This window comes from Diabrotica virgifera, chromosome 8, assembly GCF_917563875.1.
Source record: "Diabrotica virgifera virgifera chromosome 8, PGI_DIABVI_V3a".
Classification (NCBI taxonomy): domain Eukaryota; kingdom Metazoa; phylum Arthropoda; class Insecta; order Coleoptera; family Chrysomelidae; genus Diabrotica; species Diabrotica virgifera.
Window position 1 is genome coordinate 53461748 of NC_065450.1, and position 22797 is coordinate 53484544.

The 22797-nt window shown below is 34.1% G+C and overlaps 1 protein-coding gene across 2 annotated transcripts in view; it reads left to right on the forward strand.

The window, feature by feature from the left end:
• Nucleotides 1-595: 595 nt before the first annotated feature.
• Nucleotides 596-22797, forward strand: part of LOC114339455 (protein bark beetle) — a 184238-nt gene continuing 162036 nt past the window's right edge. The window contains exon 1 of one of the 2 annotated variants that reach the window (XM_050657898.1): nt 596-1429. In XM_050657898.1, coding sequence (XP_050513855.1) covers nt 1160-1429 — 270 coding nt within the window. In that variant the 5' untranslated portion in view covers nt 596-1159. The remainder of the gene's footprint in view (nt 1430-22797) is intronic. The other variant, XM_050657897.1, reaches the window with a different exon arrangement.

The window sequence follows — 22797 nt, forward strand, 5'->3', positions numbered from 1 at the left end:
GTACCAATTTTCATTTTTCGAATAGAAGCGTTCTGGAGGTATCAAAAAACTAATTACAAGACGCCATCTTCAAAGAGCTCTTCTAGCTTCCTTAGGAAGCGTTTTCGGACTAGGTGAGGTGGGTTAAATTGTCTCAAAATTATCTGAGAAATCTTCGGTCTTCGTTTATCAGAAGAGTTTCTGGACACCCTGTAGATCAGATCAGAGTCTGTTAACCTAATGTAGAAACGTTATATTAAAAAATATATACACCAAACTGTGTTTTCACTCTCAGAACAATCAAATAAAAGAACTTATCTGGGACAAACAAGTACCTGTTATCTCCATACAGGTGATAATGGATTTTTATGAATTGAATCATCAATATATGAAATAAAAACGTTGCTAATAAAACAAACAAGTTAAGTAGAGATAATATTACTCGAATTTGATAATGAGCAAATAAAACTTTCTAATCTATATAAAAATATTTCGCTAAACTTACAGAACGCTTATAGTAAGTAGTTGATCTCGGTACTATTAACGTCAATTACCTCCTAATTAGTTTCCACCTACGCCAAATTAATGCACTGGACCTATGCGCCAGTGAAATTATATCAAAGAAAGAACGCACGGTGAAGAAGTCAAGAAATTTTCAATCAAGTCGCCGTTGGTGAACAGTTGCAACGCAGCGATACTTCGCTACAGATCGCTAGAACTCTGACCGGTACATATCGCTATCTAGCGGAGAAACAAAACACAATCACACCTGTTCTACCACTCTACCTGGCCCACAGGTGAGTGGGGGTTACCTGGCTGCATTACGTCACGTGACAGAAGTTTTTAACGTAAAAAACTAGTATAACCGCACCTTCCGTCCTCCCCTAAAGTGCAACAAAAACGAACGGAAAATGCACCACAAAAGGGGTTTTTAATCGTCGATATAACGTTTTTGTGATCAAATTCGATTGTGATTTAAGTTTTTGGGTACCTGACAGGATCAAATTTTAATACGACTGATGCAGTGGTGAAGAATGCGAGGTATTTCGAAATAACACCGTTGCAGGCATTGTTTGTGTTCAAGAATCTGTGATTTTTCGTAAATAGAAACAAAAAACAACGCGATTTTCAAACTTTTAATCAATCTAGTGATATGATAGTGCTCATCGTTTGATCCAAAATGTGTAAATTCAAAAGGACGTTACTACCTTTAGCCTTATTGTCTTGTTTCAAATTTGTTTACTTACAACCAAGTACTGATACCTTGACGGAACATCCTGGCGGGACTGTGGTAAATGATAAAATATTTTTTAGTAAATCTAAAAGTCCTTATTGGTTGAGGAATGACCTCATAGTTGAATTTGGCGCTGAATTGGTGATTGAACCAGGTGTGACTGTGAAAATTGAACCGCAAGTTGGAATAACAGTCCGAGGAATTTTGACAGCGGAGGTGAGTATTTATATAGAGATTCCATAAACATCAATAAATTAGTACCGTGGTGAAAGTTGAGAACAATATCGTGAAATCTAATTAAGTAATCATTCACGAGAAAACCGTGAATTTTGCTGATACAGTTTAATTAATTATTCTTATTCAAATTTTATTTTTAATTGTTCTACCTTAACGAATAAATAATCAGACCCCTTGCACAGGGTGTTTCTATGTTCGATGACAATACTCCATCCCACAAACATCTCTAAATTTTAAAAATTTTGATACAGGAATTTGAACTTTTATATAGTCCATTTGATTTTGTACTTGAGAAAGGAACTACAGAACTTTTTTGATCTGCAATTTGTATTTGAACAATTTTTCTCGAAAATGTATAAGAAACATTCTATAGATAGGCAAAAAATATTTTTTTCAATTTTTAAAACTGTTAAAACAGCAAAATCAGCTACATCACGAATTTTTCATCAACTACTACTCATATACCTACCTGTATCTTATCTGTACTTTAAAACCTTCAAATATCACTGTATAAGATTTTTACCTGAAATCAATAATTTTTTTTTTACTTTTTTACATAATATGATGAGTTTAAAATCAAAATTTTAAAGAATTCAACTCAGTTCTTTGGAACATTCAAAAATTGGAGAAACACATTCAAACCCCCAAAAAAACCTACCGTTTTGGGGGGTTTGAACGTGTTTCTCGCATTTTTGAATGTACCAAGACTGATATAATTTAAATTATAATATAATTATATAACCTATAAAAAATCCTTGATTTGCCCTTTTTTGAAGTCTCTAAAATGGGAAAAATCTCCAAAAACCCCCTAAAAACCAGTTTTTGGATTTTTTAAGTTGGCGGTCCTTACGGAAAATCGGAAACAATTAGGAATATGTATAGTTTTTGATAAAATACACAAAATACAAAAAAATTGCCAACACTCTCCAAAAAAAGTTATACGCATTTTTCAAAAAAAAAAAAACATTCACCTGTTTTGTGAAAGCCTCAAATATACATGTGAATTTTTTGAAATTTTTAAATTAATTGCATCCCACCTAAAAAATTAAAAACGAAAAAATAACGTTTTTGGTGGTACGGGGAGTGGAGGGTTAAAATTGCGCTGAGTGTTATTTTTATTCACATAGAACGTAAAAAAATGAATTTAATCCGTTTTAAAGTGTACAAAATGGGAAAATCCCCAAAACCCCCTAAAAAACAAGTTTTTAGAATTTTTAAAGAGCACCTTACGAAAAAATCTGAAAAAATTAGTAGTAAGTACTTATTGTTTTTAATCAAATACAAAAAAAATAGACTTGCTGCGAGTTATATCGAAAAAAAGTTATACGCATTATTCAGAAAAAAAAAATAAAAATGCATTTTAAGGTTATGTACACTCGATATACGGGTCTATAAAAAATAAAAATGTTGGTCGGCCTAGCAAAGTATGATAAATTTGCAGTCACTCGAGCGTTATGGGGACCTATTGGGTTGTGATTATTAGGTCCTAAAACCAAAAAAGGTTAAGTAAAATTTTCCATTTTAGTGTGGACTTTCCACTTTTTAATTAAATTTTCCATTTCCAACAATCGTTTTTTCCGATTATAGCGCCATCTATCCATAATTCGAAAAAATGTCTCGAATAAAAGTTGCTTATTTTTACGTAAAGAATCCAAATCTGCAATAAAAAAATGGGGGCTCCCATTTAAGATTTTAAAGTAACCCCCGCCCCACCTCCGTGGGGGGTCGTGTTTGGTACCATTCGATAGATTTTTCAAAACATTTTAAAAGTGTATTTTTTGCAGTTTTTCGATCTGATGTTCATTTTGCGAAATATCACGGGGTTAGTATTTAAAATTTTAAATTTTCCCCCACCGTCTCCGTCGGGGGTCATGTTTAGTAACATTCGATAGGTTTTTGAGAAATATTGAAGACGTACCTATTTTTTAGTTTTTCGATCTGGCGTTCATTTCGCGAAATATTCGCTTTTTTTTGTGGAACTTTTTGACTCACCCATTTTCTTACGCCCCTCTCAAATCGTCAGATTTTTTAAATATACACTCTTTTGCACGTACTTAACTTACCTTATCTTAATCTGACAATTTCGAATATGTATTTTTAAGGATAGATTTTTTTTGCGCCCCTTAATGAACTTCCCTGTGTTAAGAGCCAATTGTAGAGGTAAATCTGCAGAGTACCAGGTTTCTCCCCATATGATAATCTGACGCCCCCCGAGTAACTGTAAAAATCCACGCTTGGGCTCCCCTACCATGTTTTGTAAAAGCCTCAACTACGCCTGTGAATTTTTTGAAATTTTAAGATTAGATACTTAATTGCATCCCACCTAAAATAATAAAAACAAGAAAATTACGTTTTTGGTGGTGAGGGAGGGGGTGAAGGGTTAAATTCAGCTGAACCTTATTTTTAATCACATAAAACGTAAAAATATCAGCGGCGGCTCGTGGGTCAATCTTCAGGGGGGTCATTTTGGTTTGAAAACTTCAAACTGTTGATTTTTTAAAGTATTTAAAAGATCTTTTAGCATTTATATTTTAGATAAAAAATACAGACTTAGATAAAACTCAATACTATTTACCCTAGTTTTCCGAAAATTAAATTTGTCTTTTTTTAGAGTAAATCTTTTAAAAAATATAGGAAAAATGGTATGAACAGGTTATTGACTGATATATAGATAGGAATATTTATAGTATAATAAATTGTAAATTTATTAAAACGAAACTTACTTTAAATATTTTTATATTTTAAGTCAATTCTTCTATCCTTTAGTTCTGCAAAATAGTCTATGACCTTCTCATTGAACAAGCAGACGGTAACTAACTAAACGTGAGGCCGTCGACTCTACTACAGGTATACGACGGAAAGGTCACTCCCACTCTCGCCCACGAAATTGCTATCTGCCGTCTCTTTTCTATTTTACATGCATTTGTCCATAAGCCATAAGAACTGTATGTAGACAATTTAAAATACGGCCCAGCCACGGGCTTGTGTATAGCGCGAGGCGCGACGTTATTATATCTATTATATTTGTTTTGCCAATGCAGACTGCTGAGAGTATTTCAGAGTGAAGTTTTAGATAAAAGATATTTTTAATAAAATTGGTATTTTTATGAGATTATTTTAGGGGGGTCATTGACCAATTGACCCTAAGGAGGAGCCGCGCTTGAAAAATATTAAAACAATTGACCTTTTACTTCCTAACTATATAGTTTGTCAAACTTGTTCCTAGGTTTGGCAAACATTTATGAATATTTTTTCACAATTAGTTAACAACATGCTCTTTAAGAAAGTAAGATTTTGACATCAACTATCTTTGTAGCTGAGATCATTTTGAACAAAAATTTTTAATAGAATATTTTGTGTTGAATGAACCGTTCTCTCAGAAACAACGATTGAAGCGACTGGCGATTTTGAATGTCAGTTACGCCCGCGATATCAATTTATACCTAACATCAAATTATTCGTTACATAAGCCTATAAAGGTTAGTTGATTGAAAAAATTATCTCTCAGTGACCTAGTTATTATCAAACAATGGATACCTAAAATATGTTCGTTAATAACGCTTTGAAACCCAGCGAATGGAAGAACCGACTCGTACCTACAGATTACAGTAGATATTGCTATTAACACGAAAGACCTTCAACAAGAACAACAACTAATTGCAACATTTGACTATTGATGACTAACGCTGCAACGTAAACGCCTCACGTTCATGCAGCAGCGGAGAAAAAACCCGAAAATAAAAAAATAAAAACATATAATTACACATAATAGCGGTTGATGAGCGGAAATGATCAATGAGAGCGTTTATTTTAAATCCGAGTGATTTTAATTGCATCTTCTCGTTGTGGGTTGCAGAGGTTATTCATTTATAAGATTAGTGAATCAGCTTCATTGAAGTTTTTTAGTTCGTCAAGCTGCAGTGTTTTAATCGGATGTATTAAGCAGCATTTAGACGCCGCGATAAATGCGGGCAATTTATTGTGACGATAAATTGCTACAATTTATTGATTTTTTTAAAGCTTGTTTAGACCTTGCGATGTATTGTCGCGATTGATTATAAACTGAAACAACTCGATCGTTACAATAAATTGATGCAATCCAACTTCAATTCCGATAAATCGCTGCGATGTACCGTTTACACACAACGATAAATTGAAACAACTCGATCGATATCGATAAATTGCTCGGATTTATCGCGGTGTCTAGACGCTGCCTTCGACCAGGGCATTTAGAACAAAAACACCGGAATATATCGATTTTTAAATACGGTAACAATCGACTTACAACTTTCTGCATTGTAAGTATTCGGGATGACGCGACATCAGGAAAGAAGTCTACAATAGAAAAATTGGTGGAAATGCATAATTGCATTTATAGTGCATAAAATGCATCCAAAAGTGCATTCTTCTTCTTTAAGTGCCATCTTCGTTCCGAAGGTTGGCGATCATCAGGGCTATACGTATTTTCGAAACTGCTGACCGAAACAATTCGTTGTTGCTACAGCTATACCATTCCCGTAGATTCTTTAGCCAGGAGTTTCGTCTTCTTGCTATGGACCTTTTTCCTGCTATCTTCCCCTGCATAATTATTCGAAGCAGTTCATATCTTTCGCCTCTTGTAATGTGTCCCAAGTATTGCAGTTTTAGTTTTTTGATCGTAAATATGACTTCTTTTTCTTTATTCATTCTTCTCAAGACCTCGACGTTTGTGACTCTCTCCGTCCATGATATTCTCAAAATTCTGTGATACATGCACAGTTCAAATGCCTCTATTTTTTTGGTATCATTCTTTTTCAGCGTCCATGACTCCATTCCGTAGAACAGCACAGAAAGTACGTAACATCTCATCAGGCGAAGTTTCATTTCAAGGCTCAAATCTCTTCCACAGAACACTCTTCATTTTAGTGAATATGGATCTGGCTTTTTCTATTCTTATTTTGATTTCTGATGAGCTATCGTTGTCTTCATTTATAGACCAGGGCGCATCTGTAAAAATATTAGTACATTTGGACGTTGAGAGGTGACTCAAATTTTTTTGCAGAAATTGCTTGAAAATAACTCAAATAATAATATTTGAGTTATCCTCCCTCTCAAAAAGGTCCGGAAGATTGTTTAAATAATCAAAATGTCAAAAAATGAAGGACAAATTCGATTTTTTTTTCTTTGTTTTTTGATTATAACTTTAAAAGTATTCATTTCCGAGAAAAGTTGTACTGAAATAAAAGTTGCATAATTAAATTTTCTACAATATAGAATTGGTTAATAATTTAAAAAATAGTCACCCTTGTTGCAAAATAGCAATAATTGCGAAAAAAACCATACAAAAACAAGTATTCGCATTTTACATTTTTCAACCATTTATGCTACACTTAGGACCTTCGTATTTCACCCAGAAAAACTTTATGATACAGTAAAACAATACTGTAAATTTCGTAAAGATCGGTTTAACAGATTTTGCAAAATAAATTTTGCAATCCAGCTTTCGCAAAAAAAATTCATTTCTTCAAAATGTTACAGGACTGAAAATAAAGCAGATAGCAAGTTGAAATTTTTTTTGCTTATAGAAGTGAACTGTATTCTTCATTTGCAATTTGCAAAACTAAAAGCGATTAACTACCACGGCGTCAGGAATTTTTTTAAATAAACAATAATTATTGGTGCTACGCGCAGGACAGCGGATAGTTTGCTCTGATTGGGCATTCCATTGACCTTTGATAATGATTGATACATTTTAATTTTTATTACATTTCGATATAAATAAATAAATTTGTTTCTGGCAAAATAAAAACACATACTCTATCCTTTGAAATAACACTTTTTTTAGCAAAAACTTTCTTTGTTCATATATTTTAACTTAGAGAATAAAAGTTTATTATTTTTAAACATATGCAATTGTTTAAACAATATTTCACAAACAATAATAAAATTAGTTTGATTTTTGTGGAATTAAAATATTAAAATACAACAAAATATAAAGTAAGAAAATAATATATTAGATAAAGATTGGAAGAAATTTTGATGGAAATCAACTTGTGTGAATCGAACACCGCTGTCCTGCGCGAAGCACCAAAAATTAATGTTTATTTAAAAAATTTCCTGACGCCGTGGTAATTAATCGATTTTAATTTTGCAAATTGCAAATGAAAGGTACAGTACACTTCTATAAGCAAAAAAAAAATTCAACTTGCTATCTGCTTTATTTTCAATCCTGCAACATTTAAAAAAAATGAATTTTTTTTGCGAAAGCTGGATTGCAAAATTTATTTTGCAAAATCTATTAAACCGATCTTAATGAAATTTACAGCGTTGTTTTACTATATCACATAGTTATTCTGGGTAAAATATGAAGGTCCTAAGTGTACCATAAATGGTTGAAAAACGTAGAATGCCAATACTTGTTTTTGTATGGTTTTTTTCGCAATTATTGCTATTTTGCAAGAAGGGTGACCATTTTTTAAATTTTTAACTAATTCTATATTGTAGGAAATTTAATTACGCAACTTTTATGTTAGTACATCTTTTCTCAGGAATGAATAGTTTTAAAGTTATAATCCAAAAACCATTAACAACATCGAATTTTTTCTTCATATTTTGACATTTTGATTATTTAAACAATGTTCCGGACCATTTTGAGTGGGAGGATATCTCAAATATTTTTATTTGAGTTATTTTCAAGCAATTTCTGCAAAAAAATGTGAGTCACCTCTCAACGTCCATCTCAAAACAGATGCGCCCTGGACTATTATAAAAGTGCTAACTTTTATAAGACCAGATTTTTTTACTCGGCCATTTTTGGGGTCGCTTAACATGAATAAGCCATCAGAACCGACCCCCGGAACACTTGGTGCTAGGAGTTACTGCTAAGGCATCACGCCATCAGAACGGACTTTCGGAGCACCAGGTGCGTAGGGTCACTTCTGAGGCAGATTATCTTCTGGAGTTTCGAGGGTTTTCTGCACTAAATTGAATCACAAACATTACTCGGGAGTTTTTGGGGTTGCTGAACACGAATACGCCATCAGAACCGACCCCCGGAACATCTGGTACCCAGAGTCATTGCTAAAGTACGTCATTCTGGATATTCGAGGAGTTCGGCAGTAGAGACAGATTACTCCAGAGGCCTTCACCTACGTCATAATCGTAAATAGCAACCCCAAAAACTCCCAAGTACGTACTCTATTTGCATCAATTTAGTGTCGAAAAGTCTCGAAATTCCAGAAGATGACGTGCATAGCAGTCTACCTGGGCCTGGGCGCTAGGTTCTCTGAGGGTCGGTTCTGATGCCATATTCATGTTCAGCAACCCCAAGAACCTCCTAGTAATCTGTTCGCATAAATTGAGTGTCAAGAACAATTGAATATGACGTGCCTCAGCAGAAACCCAAAAACCACCGAGTAATCTGTTTGTATGTCCCAATTTAGTGCCGAAACTCTTCAAATTCCCAGTGCCGGATGTACCACTAGGCCGACTAGGTCGCGGCCTAGGGCCGCAAGCAAAAGGGGCCCGCAGCGTTCTGTAAAAAAAACTTTTTTGGTAAAAAAATGTACAAAAAAAGCCGTGTCCGAATATGGACACGGCTTTGCGCATTCTACTATGCATGATGACATCTAATGCATCTGGAGAAAGATCATTCAGCGTGTTGTAAAGAATCAAAAATTGAAAGATTATAGATCATCAGATTGATTATAGATTATAGATTGTATGGGGTTGAGGCATGGACACTAAAACAATCCAACATTAAAAACCTGGAAGCATTCGAAATGTGGTGTTATAGACGTATTCTGAAAATATCATGGACAGATCGTAAAACAAACGCACAAGTGCTCGAACAACTAGGAAAACAATGCGAAGTTTTAAATTCCATAAAAATCAGGAAGTTGGAATACTTGGGGCACATCATGAGAGGTGAAAAATACGAACTATTAAGGAATATAATGCAGGGCAAAATCAAAGGCAGAAGAAGCGTAGGAAGACGTAAAATCTCGTGGCTACGCAATCTCCGTGAATGGTTTGGATCAGTGATGTGGGAGGGATTCCTCCCATATCACTGGTTTGGATGCAGCTCAATTGAACTATTCCGGCGCGTAGCCAACAAAATTATAATTGCCAGAATGATTTCCAATCTCCGATAGGAGCGGAACTTTAAGAAGATAGATTGTCTAGTTTGGTTAGTTTTGTTTCAAATGCTAAGAGCTTTTTTAAGCCTTATACTTTAACAATTTGATGAAAGATTTTGCAGCAAAAAAAGCTAGAAAAGTGAGTGTTTGGAGTTTAGATATGAGATATATTTTGATTATGGAGTGGAGTGAGTGTCAATGTTAATCACTAATCCAACTTTATCCAAATTAAGAACATGACATTGACGTTTTTCAGTATAACAGAATAATGTGACAATGCAACGATCTAAAAGTTTATTTGTGGTATTCTTAATATTTCTATTTTTCAGAACCGTAACCTATTACTGTTATACTGTTATACAGTTCATATTATTTTGCTTTTGCTTGATATTTTACTTATATTGTCTTTTCAACTCGGCTTTTTTAGTCTTTTGCTGTCACCTGTATCTACTTTTCCCCCGGATGAAACAAATGCTATTTAATTTTAACAATTAAGGACAGACGCAAAATGGCGCATCAAATTCCACATGACGTGGCTTAGCAATACCCAATACCTTAGGCACCAGGTGCTCCAGGAGTCTGTTCTGATGGCGTATTCATGTTCAGAGGCTCCAAAAACCTGATTAACTGATCTTGACATGTTTACGGACTCTTGTATGCATTTTATTATTTTATGCACTGTAAATACAATTATTATTATACATGTCCACCAATTTTTCTATTGTAGACTTTTTCCCTGACGTCATTAAAAACACAATGCATAGAGTTGTAATTCGATCGATGCTGTTTTAATAAATCGATTTATTTTTTCCTAAATGCCCTGGTCTGGAAGAAGTGTAGTTCACAATATTTCTCGAGTTATAGGCGAAAATATGAGCACAAAAGCAAAAATTTTCGATTTTTCAGATTTTGTTAAATAAAAAATTAAGCACAAGGTTTGCGACTAGCGCATATTGTGACTATTGATACAACGTACATCCTGAAGTGATTACAGCAAAAAAGAGATTCCTATGCAAATTGTTCAATTCAAAACAGATCGTCTGGACTACTTTTGAGAGGACTAGAGGACACCCCTATGATAAAAAATATTATTTAATTTCAAAAGCGGAAACCAATAAACGAATTCATTAGATATTCACAAAGTGTAGTAGCTATTAAATAGCACTGACTTTCTTGATAACATAAAACATTGTTATCATAAACACGGTGTGTATTTTGTTATCAGCACGTGTAGCTCCATTTAAACAATAGACCACAGCTGATATAATTACACTTACCTCATGAATCATAGGTGGGTTTGGGTCTGGTGACACGTTCTACTCATTTTCCAGTAATTTAAGAATGTGGTACAAGTTTATTGTTATCGAAAGACAGGTTGTAAATACCGTAAATATACCAGGCAGCGTTGTTCTAAAAACTTAGAAGATACGAAGATTGTGATGAGAACTTTGGAAGTGGCGTATTTTTTTATTCCGTAAAATTATTTATCAGATATAATATGCTTACCTACACAAAATTCAATTTTTCTTTTCAATAACCATAAAATAAAAAAACAAGTTCCAAAATATTGATTCATATAACAAATAAAAATTTACGAAGTTTTTTTATTCCAGAGTCCTTAAGATATTTTTCTAATCGAAATCAAAAGAAGTTATAGCTTGAATTATAGATCTCATCCTGGCATAGACTGGATCAAAGCAGCAACCTCGTTTTGCGGTATTTGTTCCTACTTGTTTACCAGCTGCTGTTCTAATTTTGCCTGATTACTCTTCCCAAGTTGTTCCACAAATCACTATAGGGGATGTCTGAATTTAGACTTATAGTACCCGAATACCAACATCTGTAAAGTACGACGTTAAAGTAGTTATTGCATTGTTACTCTACGTGCGGCCAAGAATTAGGTATCCTGCATTATGACAAAATTTGCACCAACATAACAAGATCTGTATGGTGCTAACCCCATACCATTATACCTCCTCCAACAAACTGTACTCTAGGAGAGAAACATCAATGGGCATAGCGTTATCCAGGTCTTCTCCACAATCTTTGGCGACCATGAGGTGAATATCTCATAAAACAAGACTCATCTGTAAACAAAACGTTTCTCCAATGTTCCACATTCTATGCTGCATTAATACGAGAAAATTTCAAGCATTGTCTTCGATGAGCTGCGTCCAATAAAGGGCTTGTAGCAGGTACATACATAAGATGATAAATTTTATTCGTTTAATCTTCTGCGTTTAGGATCAGGTGAACCTATGCTACCATGAACATCTGCCAGCCTCCTAGTCAAAGCTTTAGTAGTAACTCTCAGCTTTCTAGGTATATGATATTTAAGAAACTGATCTTCCACTGCGTTTGTTCCTCTTTGTCTTCTTGAGTAAGAACCAGTCTGTCGAAATCTGTGTAAAACATAGGATAGTATACTTACCTTGCAGAACACTAAGCATTTGGATAAACATTGTGCAAACAAACAGCGCTACTTGATCTGGATACATTATAAATTATTCGTTGTTATTAAAAACACTTTCCTTTTCCAACTGGACCAAAAACAACACTATTTAATTTAATAACAACAATGACAAACTCTTAAAAACAAGTGGTGTAAGGTAACTGATAGAGCAGATATTGAAAACGAAGAAAAAACATCAGAAAAAGAATGTTACTATTTCAGATGATAGAAAAAGTAAAATCGCAACTAATGTAAACAATTACATGAATAGACTAAGTTTTCAATCTAATAGCATATAAAATAACATTAAAAATATTACTCTACATCCCACCAGATTGAAAACAATGGGAACCTTCTCTGGTTACACCTCCGAGGCTTCTAAAATTCGCAAGCCATTACGAGAGACTAATAAGTTTCGAAACCGGTAGACGTGCTTGCTGCACTCTCTGATTTAACTAGAATATCGAAATTGAAAATGGTTATTCATTTTTGAATTACATGAATCTTGAATTACATGAAGGAATATTTTGTGAAAGCATGGCCATTTTCGTGAACATATGACCAAGATCCTAGAAGAACATAGGGTAACTAATAGATTCAAGAAACAACAATGGATGACAGAAGAAATGTTAGACCTTATGGAACAAAGAAGACAATACAAGGGAGAGGCAGACGATTCTTGTTCCTTAGGTACACTATTTTTAAACATATCTGTATGTAGGTGCATGTGCCTATTTCCATTACATTAACTATAAATTAATGTAATGACGCCAATAAAAAATATTTTAAAAATCGATTGAAATAGCTTTATAAATAATTTATATGTTTTCCTTTTTGCTAAGAATGACAGAATAGTCCTTGTAGGTATATACGTAATTGTGTATGGGAATACAATGACCTTTTCTTTGGTTTATAAAATAATCGATTTTGTGACAAATTACATTAAATCATTATTTATGGTAGGGGAGCCCAAGCGGGGATTTTTGCAGTTACTCGAGCGCGTCAGATTATCATATGGGGAGAAACCTGGTACCCTGCAGATGGACCTCTACCGTATATTGGCTCTTAACACAGGGGAGTTCGTTAAGGGGGGCACGAAAAAGAAAATCTATCCTCAAAAAATCTCGAAATTGTCAGATTAAGATAAGGTAAGTTAAGTACATGCAAAAGAGTGTATATTTAAAAAATCTGACGATTTGAGCCGGGCGTAAGAAAATGGGGGAGTCCCAAAATTTCACAAGAAAAAAGCGAATATTTCGCGAAATGAATGACAGATCAAAAAACTAAAAAATATTTATTCAATATTTTTTAAAAATCTATCGAATGATACCAAACACGACTTCCCATGGAGAGGGGTGGGGGTAAATTTAATATTTTAAATACGAATCCCGCGATATTTCGCGAAGTAAACATCAGATCGAAAAACTGTAAAATACACTTATTCAATATTTTTGAAAAATCTATCGAATGGCACCAAACACGACCCCCCACGGAAGTGGGGTGGGGGGTTACTTTAAAATCTTAAATAGAAGCCCTCATTTTTTATTGCCGATTTGGATTCCTTGCTTAAAAATAAGTAACTTTTATTCGAAACATTTTTTAGAATTATGGATAGATGGCGTTATAATCAGAAAAAACGATTGTTGGAAATGGAAAATTAAATTAAAAAATGGCAAGCGCCCACTAAAATGGAAAACTTTACTTAACTTTTTTTGGTTTTAGGACCTACTCTTCACAACCCTACAGGTCCCCAAAGCGCTCGAGTGACTGCACATTTAGCATACTTTGCTCCCCTACCATTAGAAAATCATGGTTTTAAGTTAATTTTAACGGCAATATAATAATTTTAAAATTCATTACGTTTATTATCTATTAATGATTCATAGTTAATTAGGTGTGAGGAAATATTTTTAACGACTGACATAAAAATGTGTCTATACTAAAATCACAATAAAGATGCACTAGAAACCAAGACACGTTGAATGTTGCGAGGAGCACTCCCGAATCATGATTTACAATATATAAACTTTGTAGATCATGATTTGGGATTTACAATCGGTATACATTCTAAATTATGATTTGGGAGTGCTCCTCGTAACATACAACGTGTCTGTTTATTAATTTCTAGTGCATCTTTATTGTGATTGTAGTATAATATCAATTATCTTATGTTTTAAGTATATTTACAGTATTTGCTAAATCGTCAATGAAAATTAGGACCATTCCCTAGAAATCAAATGTCGGATAGAGAAAGCAAGATCTGCATTTCAAAAAATGGCTTCTTCTTCTTCAGGTGCCGTGTCCGTATTCAGACGTTGGCCGTTATCATGTTTACAAGTTCGTAAAACCTCTCTCTATCGGCTGCTGCGCGAAATAATTCTTCTACCGTTGAACCACACCATTGTCTAATATTACGCAACCATGAAAGTTTCTTTCGACCAATCCATCTCTTTCTCTCCATTTTTCCTTGTATTATAAGGCGAAGTAGTATTTAGGCTCTCTAATTATATGGCCGAAATATTCTGTGTTTCTTCTCTTTATGATGTTTTTGAGCAGGCGTTCTGAATTCATCATTTGGAGAACATTTTCATTGGAAGTGTGCGAAACCCACGATATCTTTAGGATTCGTCGATAGCACCACAATTCGAATGCTTCTAATTTATTTAGCATTGTGGTTTTTAACGTCCATGGGTCCATGTCTCACAACCATACAATAATATAGACCACACGTAACATTTTAGGACCTTCTTACGAATCTTCATCGACAGGCTTCGGTTACATAAAACTGGTTTCCAGGTCATAATGGCCTTATGTGATATTTCAATCCTGGTTATTATCTCTTCATCAGAATCGCAATTTACATTTAACAAACTACCAAGGTATTTAAAATGGTTTACCCGTTCTATCTCCTCTCCATCAAGAAAAAGCACGCCTTGATCTACATTTATCTTTCCAACTGCCATCCACTTTGTCTTTGAAACATTGATTTTTAGGCCTCCCCGATAACTTGCTTCACTGACTAGATTTACTAATGTCTGGAGATCTTCTAAATTTTCTGTAAGAGTGGCTGTGTCGTCATGCAGCATGTCTGATATTGTTAATTACTTCTCCGCCCAGTCTTACTCCCTCTTGTCTGTCGTCCAAAGCCTCCCTAAAGATTTCTTCAGAGTACAGATTAAAGAGACTGGGTGACAAAACACATCACGTTTGATGGGTAGTTTTTCAGTGCGACTATCTCCAACTTGGATGGATGGTACTTGATTGTAATATAAGTATTTTAGCAGTCTTATATCGTAGTGGTCAAGTCCTGCTGCCTGTAGGCAATTAAAAAGTATATCATGTTGTACTCGGTCGAGTGCCTTCTTGAAGTCGATGAAACAAACGTAAACGTTCTTTCGGAATTCACAGCTTTTTGTAAAATAACGCGCATACAAAATAGTGCCTCTCTAAAATGGCTAAGCTATTCAAATGTCATGATTTATCAATACTTATCCATAATAATCATGTTAATACGGTGTACTTTACTATATACTGTTGTACAGAGTTTTGTCATGGACTCTCACAGACGCCACCTGCAAGAAAATTGAGGCTTTAGAAATGTGGTTTTATCGTCGAATCCTAAAAATATCTTATATCGACCAAGTTACTAATCAGGATGTTCTATTAAGAATACAAAAAGAAAAAGAGCTATTAACCACAATAAAAACCGCCAAAATCGAATACCGCGGTCACATCATGAGAAACAACGAGAGATATGGACTGATGCAACTATTTTTACATGGAAAAGTAGAAAGAAAATGAGAAGAAGGAAGGCGAAGAATTTTCTGGCCGAAAAATCTACGTACTTGGTTCAACACACCAACCACAAATCTTTTCAGAGTAGCAGTGTGCAAAGTACAGATTCCAATGATGGTCGCCAACATCCAAAAGCCACTACAAGAAGAAGATTTGCTAAACAAGCCTTCTGATTGGCGATTCTAGTTGACGAACCTTATCCAACACTTTCTCAAAGTCTGTATATAATGCTGGGGCCACAGTAACGTCTAATGCCGTTAATTAACGCCTTATTTGCCTTATTCTGGGGCCACAGTAACGTCTAATGCCGTTAATTAACGCGTTATTTGACTAACGCATTAGGTATAGTCATGACTTAGCGCGCTAATTTGTTAATGCCACTATTAATGCCGTTAAACGTTAGGCGATAGATCGGGTGTCGGTTTCTTTCGACACTACAAAGGAGTTACTCCGTTACTTATCGCGTTGTTGTGGCTACACTTGCACTGTTTCAACAAGTTTTAGCTTGCAGCGCAGCAGAGTAATTTGTTTTGTGAATAGGTACATACTATTTTACGAAAATGTAGTGGAGTACTGAGAAAATAATTGAATTTTTAAGTGTTTGAAACAGAACCTTGTTTATGGAATCACCGACAAAAATTACATAAAAATCGTGGTGTTCATGGTGACGCTGCATTTTTATCATCCAGCATCTTCTTTTGAGTATTGGTTTTTGCTTGATCCGTTTATAAAATAATAAATTCATACAATAATAATTAGCACTCATAAAATATGCCCAACAGCGTAATAGCTAGCAGCTTCGACTTCCATCTTGAAATTATTGGATAAAAAACGGGTTTTCTGCTGACTACGCGCTAAAATAAGTGTGGCCAGTCACTTTAACGCACAGTTTATTCCATCATTATTGGTGTGTTAATTAATACGATAATGGACGTTACACGTTAACGTTACTGTGGCCCCAACATTACAGAGATGGCAAATAATGCGTTAATTAACGGCATTAGACGTTACTGTGGCCCCAGCATAAGACATACACCCGCCAAATAAGTAACTACTAAACAAGTCAGATTCGTAAAGTGAAGGAGAAAATTGGAAAAAATTTTGAATCTACAACTTAATATACCAAATACAAAACAATAAATCGTGAGATTCTTCTTCTCTTTGTATAGACATGACTCTGTCTGTTTATTCAATGTACCTCCAGTAAGTTGTCGTTCTATCGTTATCGTGGTCTTCTCACTGATCGTCTTCCTATCGCGGAACCGTCTCTCGCCGTTCTTACTACTCTATTTGTTGTAATTCGGCTATGTGGACATTCCATTCTATTCTTCTGTTTCTTACCCAGTTATTAATGTTATACATATCTTGCACACCTTGCATCTCTGTCATATATCTGTACTTCTAGCTCTGTCCCATAGAGTTTTACCATCGATTTTTCGAAAGGTTTTCATCTCGCTGTTTCTAGCAAACTTTTTGTCGTCTTTGTGTCAGGTCGTGTTTCTGCCGCGTAGGTATTTCATTATTGTTCTCTGTTTTTCACATATATTTTGGAGTAATTCTTCGGCATTATAGGTTTGCTCCATGTTACTTAGCTTCTCTGAAAGAATCTGTGCGACTCTCTCTTTTCCTGTCTTTTTTTTCCATAGTAGGTAAAATTTTCCAGGAAATGAATAACTTATAATACTTGTAGTTCTTGTTCTTGTCATTTCAAATATGTCTAATAATTACACATAAAGAGACAAGTTATAGTGGTCAATAAACCAATAAAAACATTTACACGTGCGTAATATTTATTTGCGACTCACGTATGTAACTATAGTGATTGCCAGGCAAAGAAATATTTTCTTATGTTTGCGATTTTACTTGAGAAATAATGCCATAATAATAATTCTTACAATATAGTTAACATCATGTGAATTTTATAATTTTTAGTCAAGTGAAAGTTCTGAAACATTGAATATTACCATATAATATAAAAAAGGGATAATTTGATACATCTCACATACACACTAATTAATAAAACGATTAATTAAGACTAGAATGGGTAATAGTATACAGAGTAATACAGCCAAATAGATGTTTTTTGCGAAAGAATATCTTCGACATTTTTAACTATTGCAATCTGGTCAACTGACTGAACTTCTGTCGTAAGATGGTCATGTTAGTTAATGTCTTCTTCTTGTTCGTTTTGTGTTGAAAAGACTCTGTTTGTTCTATGAATGTGTCTCCAGTAAGTTGTGGTTCCATCGTTTTCGTGGTCATCCCATTGATCGTATTCCTATTGGAGAACCGTTTCTCGCCGTCTTTTCTAGTCTATTTGTTGTCATTCGACTAAATAATCATTCCATTTTACTCTTCTATTTTTTACTCAGTCCTTGATATTCAGCACCTTGCATTTCCTTCGTATATCTGCACTTCTAGCTCTGTCCCTTAAGCCGATGCCGCACTGCAGGATGCTAGATGGTCGCTTGGAGGGTGGATTTTAAAGGTGGATGGTGGAGGGGCGCTGCATCCTGGACGCAGTGAAAGAGTGAAATGAAGTCAGAAGTCAGTATCCAACTGACTGCGGAATCGTTTGTTTCATTTGTTACGTTACATTTGGTTTGTTTTTTAGCATATGAGGTAAGCTATTAAAGGTAAAACTCACTCACTACACTTTTCAGAAAGTGGAGAAAAATCGACTTAAAGTTAAAAATTGTTTTTTAAATTCACCTACGTCCAGGATGCAGCGCCCCTCCACCATCCACCTTTAAAATCAACCCTCCAAGCGACCATCTAGCATCCTGCAATGCGGCATCGGCTCTAGAGCAGCGGTACTCAAACTTTTTGAGTCATGTAGGTACCACCGACAGTTCTTTTTATTATTTTTGGTATCACCTATATTTTTAGATTATATTATCAAGACTTACTAAGTACTACTATTTTAATTTTTTTTGTGTTTTGTGTATAAAAAAAATATCACCGCAAATGATGATATGTACCAACAGTGGTACATGTACCACAGTTTGAGAACCGCTGCCCTAGAGTCCTACCATCAATTTTTCTGAGGATCTCTAGTGTTTCTAGCATTCTTTTTTGTTCTCTCGCGTATGTCATTATTGGTCTGATGATTTTTCTAAATTCTGCCTTTCACTTCTCTTCCGATATTTTTATTTCTTCATATTGTTTGATTCAGCTAACCTGTGCCTCTGTTTGCTCTATTCACTTGATCTTTCGCTTCTGTTTCGAGCTTTCGTAGCTGGACAGTGTGATCCCTAGATATTTAAACTTTATTACTGACTTGTTCAATTATTTGACCCTCCAGCTCTGATTTACATCTTATTAGATTTGCTGTTATAATCATGCATTTTGCCTTTTTTTGGGAAGTTAACATGTTAAATTTTCTGGCGGTTATATTAAATTGGTTCAGCATATCTTTACTTTAGATTAGTATTGCATCGTCTGCACAGCAGATTATTTTAAGTTGTTTTTCTCCCATTCGGTATCCTTTTTTAGTTCTTACTTTTTTTATTATTTCGTTCATAATCAGGTTGAACAATAGAGAACTCTGGTAATCCCCTATCTCTTTCTTATCCTATTCCCAGCTCCAATTTCATCAGTTCGTTTTTCTTATACACTTTTACTTTTTGTTGTTCTGGTAATCCTAGAGTTATCTCTTTCTCGTAAAATAAGTTTATAACTTCGTTTAATTTGACCCTATCAACTGCCTTCTTAAGCTCTACAAAATATAAATAGGCTGGTTTGTTGTATTCTAATGATATCTCTTGCACTTGCCTCATTATAAATATAGCGTCGGTGGATGATCTTCCCTTCCCGACTTAGAACCTTGTTGTTCTTCTGATAGTGTTATAATTTCATTTATTTTAGTTGTTGTAACTTTGGTTGTTAATTTTAGTGTTGTGTTTAATAAATTATTTCCTCTGTGATTCTCCGGGTCCGATTTGTCTTCTTTTTGCATAGAGAGGTTGATAAAATTCCATTATTGTGGTATTATGTTTTGATCTATTCTAGAAAAAACTATATTCTTCGATATATAATTTGTCAATTTGCAAGAAAAATTACCAATTATTGACGTCTCATCTTGTATAGAAAAATAAACCACAGTTTTAAATTATATTTGGAAAACTGTTTTAAAATTTACATTGTTTGATATCAGTATATCAAGATTTTACAAGTTGTAAACATAAAATTTTTCTTATCAATAGAAAAATGGTTTTAGAATATTTAAATTTGGGGCCACATGCAGTAGAGTAATTAATACAAATAAATAATAATATAAGTAAGTCTCAAAAAAAGTATTATCAATAATTTATCTTGATGGCAAGTGATGATAGTTTATTCTATTTAATTCAAAAACACCATGAAAATATTGAAAGCAGACCTCATGGATTCAGAAGGGTATTTTACAAAAATGTGATGAAATGTGACCTACAATATTATTTTTACAAAATACCAAATATTTAAAACAATTTAAGTAAGGTAATTTTTAATGAAATTACCTTTTATTTTCATCGCAGATATCGAAAATTTAATGACATAATACAAATACAATAATAAACGTATATCCCATTTTGGTATTTATTACTCATATAATATGCATTATGTATATAATTTCTACTTTTCAGAGGTTATAACGAATAAACGGTGATTCATTTGTTAACAATTTAATAGACTACTCATTCAGTGACGTATTTTCTTGATCACATTTCCCGTTTCTGTCGCAACATTTCACCTAGTTCTAAATGTGTCAACGATTTCTTGGAAATTGGTTCTTATTAATGAAAATTTAATACTTTTTAGATTATAATATAATATACCTACATGTAACGACCCAAACTTTTACTTAATTGTAATATGTATTGTAAAATATTTATTGAATATTGGAATTTTTTATTTTATTTGTCTGCTACACAGAAAGGGTGACAAATTTGAATACTCATAATGTAAACAAGGTGTTTTCTAGAAGTTCTTTGAGCCCTATCAGACCAGGGCATTTAGGAATAATTAAATCGATTTTAAATACAGCACCTATCGACTTCTAACGTTTTGCATTGTGTTCGAGATGACGTCAAAAATGCATCCAAAAGTGCATGCAATTTTTGAGGCCATATCGAATTTTATGAAAACATGTCAAAATCAGTATTAGTCCATTGAAATGTTACATTTAGGGATGCATTTCTTAGAGGAGTCATTTTTATTTTTTAATGTGTAGGGGGGTTCAGTAGAAGCTTAAGTTCAAGTTTTTGGGGTCGCCACTCTTGTCCACCGGCCGCCATCTTGTGCAAAGGGCTTTTGCGCTGTATCTCCTAAACTAGCAACCCTACAGAAAATTTAGTTACACATAAAATGTAGCAAATTATATTTTCTACAATTTTATATGTATGACTTTTTATCGCCAAGTAACCAACAAAAAAGTTATAAACAAAAATAAGAGAAAATTTTGTAAGAACTTTCCTTTTGGAAGTTATAAATTTTTTCCGTTCATTTCACAATAAAATAACATCATAGCGATTTTGTAGAGGATTTCTCAACGAACAATTTCCATTATAAAGTTGTTTAATTTTATTTATTTGTCTAGGTTTTACAGCGCTCCAAACTTGACCAGGTTCTCGAATTCTCATAAGAATACGATAAAAACAAAACTTTAGAATTAGATACTTTTCTACCTATATATTTATTTATTATAATTTTAACGAGCCTATGCTATTATTAAGCTATTTTTAACCCTTTTCCCCGCCATCTATGAGGTAGAGTCTGGAGGCGCGTTTTTTTTGTGTGGTATCCCCAATAGGCCTAATCCACGGACAATTTCTAGACAAAATAATATTATTTATTATTACATCTTGAAAAAGATCTATCATAGTTATTATTTTTTCATTTTTTTCGATGGTCCAGGCTGCGAGTCAAGATCAGAATCAGTATCCGAGGTGAATTTTTGTAGTATAATAAGAGTTAGAGTTGGCGTCATTGTCGGTAATCCATCCAATTTTGCTAAAAAAAAAACGGGAACATCACCCCCTAATTAGCATCTCAAACGAAATTAGTCGTTACCGCTGTAAGTTTCATCAGTTCGAAAGTGATTATAAAACACCAAAAACGTGTTTTTTTTGTTGAAAAATGGACATATTCACTCGCAAATAACTCAAAGTATTGACTTAGTAAAAAAACTGTATAGAACAAAAGTTGTTTAGAATTAATCAGTTTATCCACTTCCGGACTTATTTTAAAGGTTTCTTTTTTCGCTCCCGAAAAGTGGTGAAAGTCACCCCCAGGGTAAAAGCACACATCGGCACGATATCACTTGTTTTGTTTGACATGTTAGCTACGTGTATGCCAAATTGCATGTCAATCCAAGTGTTTTTTTAAAATTTAGAGGAAAAACCGTGAGTAAACGTACTATAAACCGTTATTTATGCAATAATTTATTAACAACAAAGTCGGAACGTGGTTTAAGCTATCACGACTAGTGGCAATCGATCTAGCGTATAAAAATACTATGAAAAAGACTATGTACAAACTTGCTGTAGATAGCGCATTATTTCGAGCTAATCGGCGAATAAACAATTATTTTGTTACTAAGAAAATAAGAACATATTTTGAGTAATCACGACTAGTCGCATTCGCTTCAACGACCAAAAATACACCAAAGAAGACAGTGGCGCACCGAGAATTTTCCTCTGGGAGGGGTTGGCTTGGACACCGAATTTTTTTTGTATTGTTTGTGAAAAACCAGTTACATTTTCCTGTAGGCGATGATATAAAGCATTAGGTACGTTATGAAACCTTTTGCGTTCGATTCGAGAGAGCATTGGAAAAATTCTTGAATGCTCGGCATGAGGTACAAATAAAAATTGTATTGTTGTAAACAGAATAGTTATTTATTAAACAGTTCGTGAAGTATGCTTTTTGCGAATGCACGTGATGTTTAGAGCACGAGAGACAGCGGGCCGAGTGCTATACATCGCGTAAGTTCTCAAAAAGTA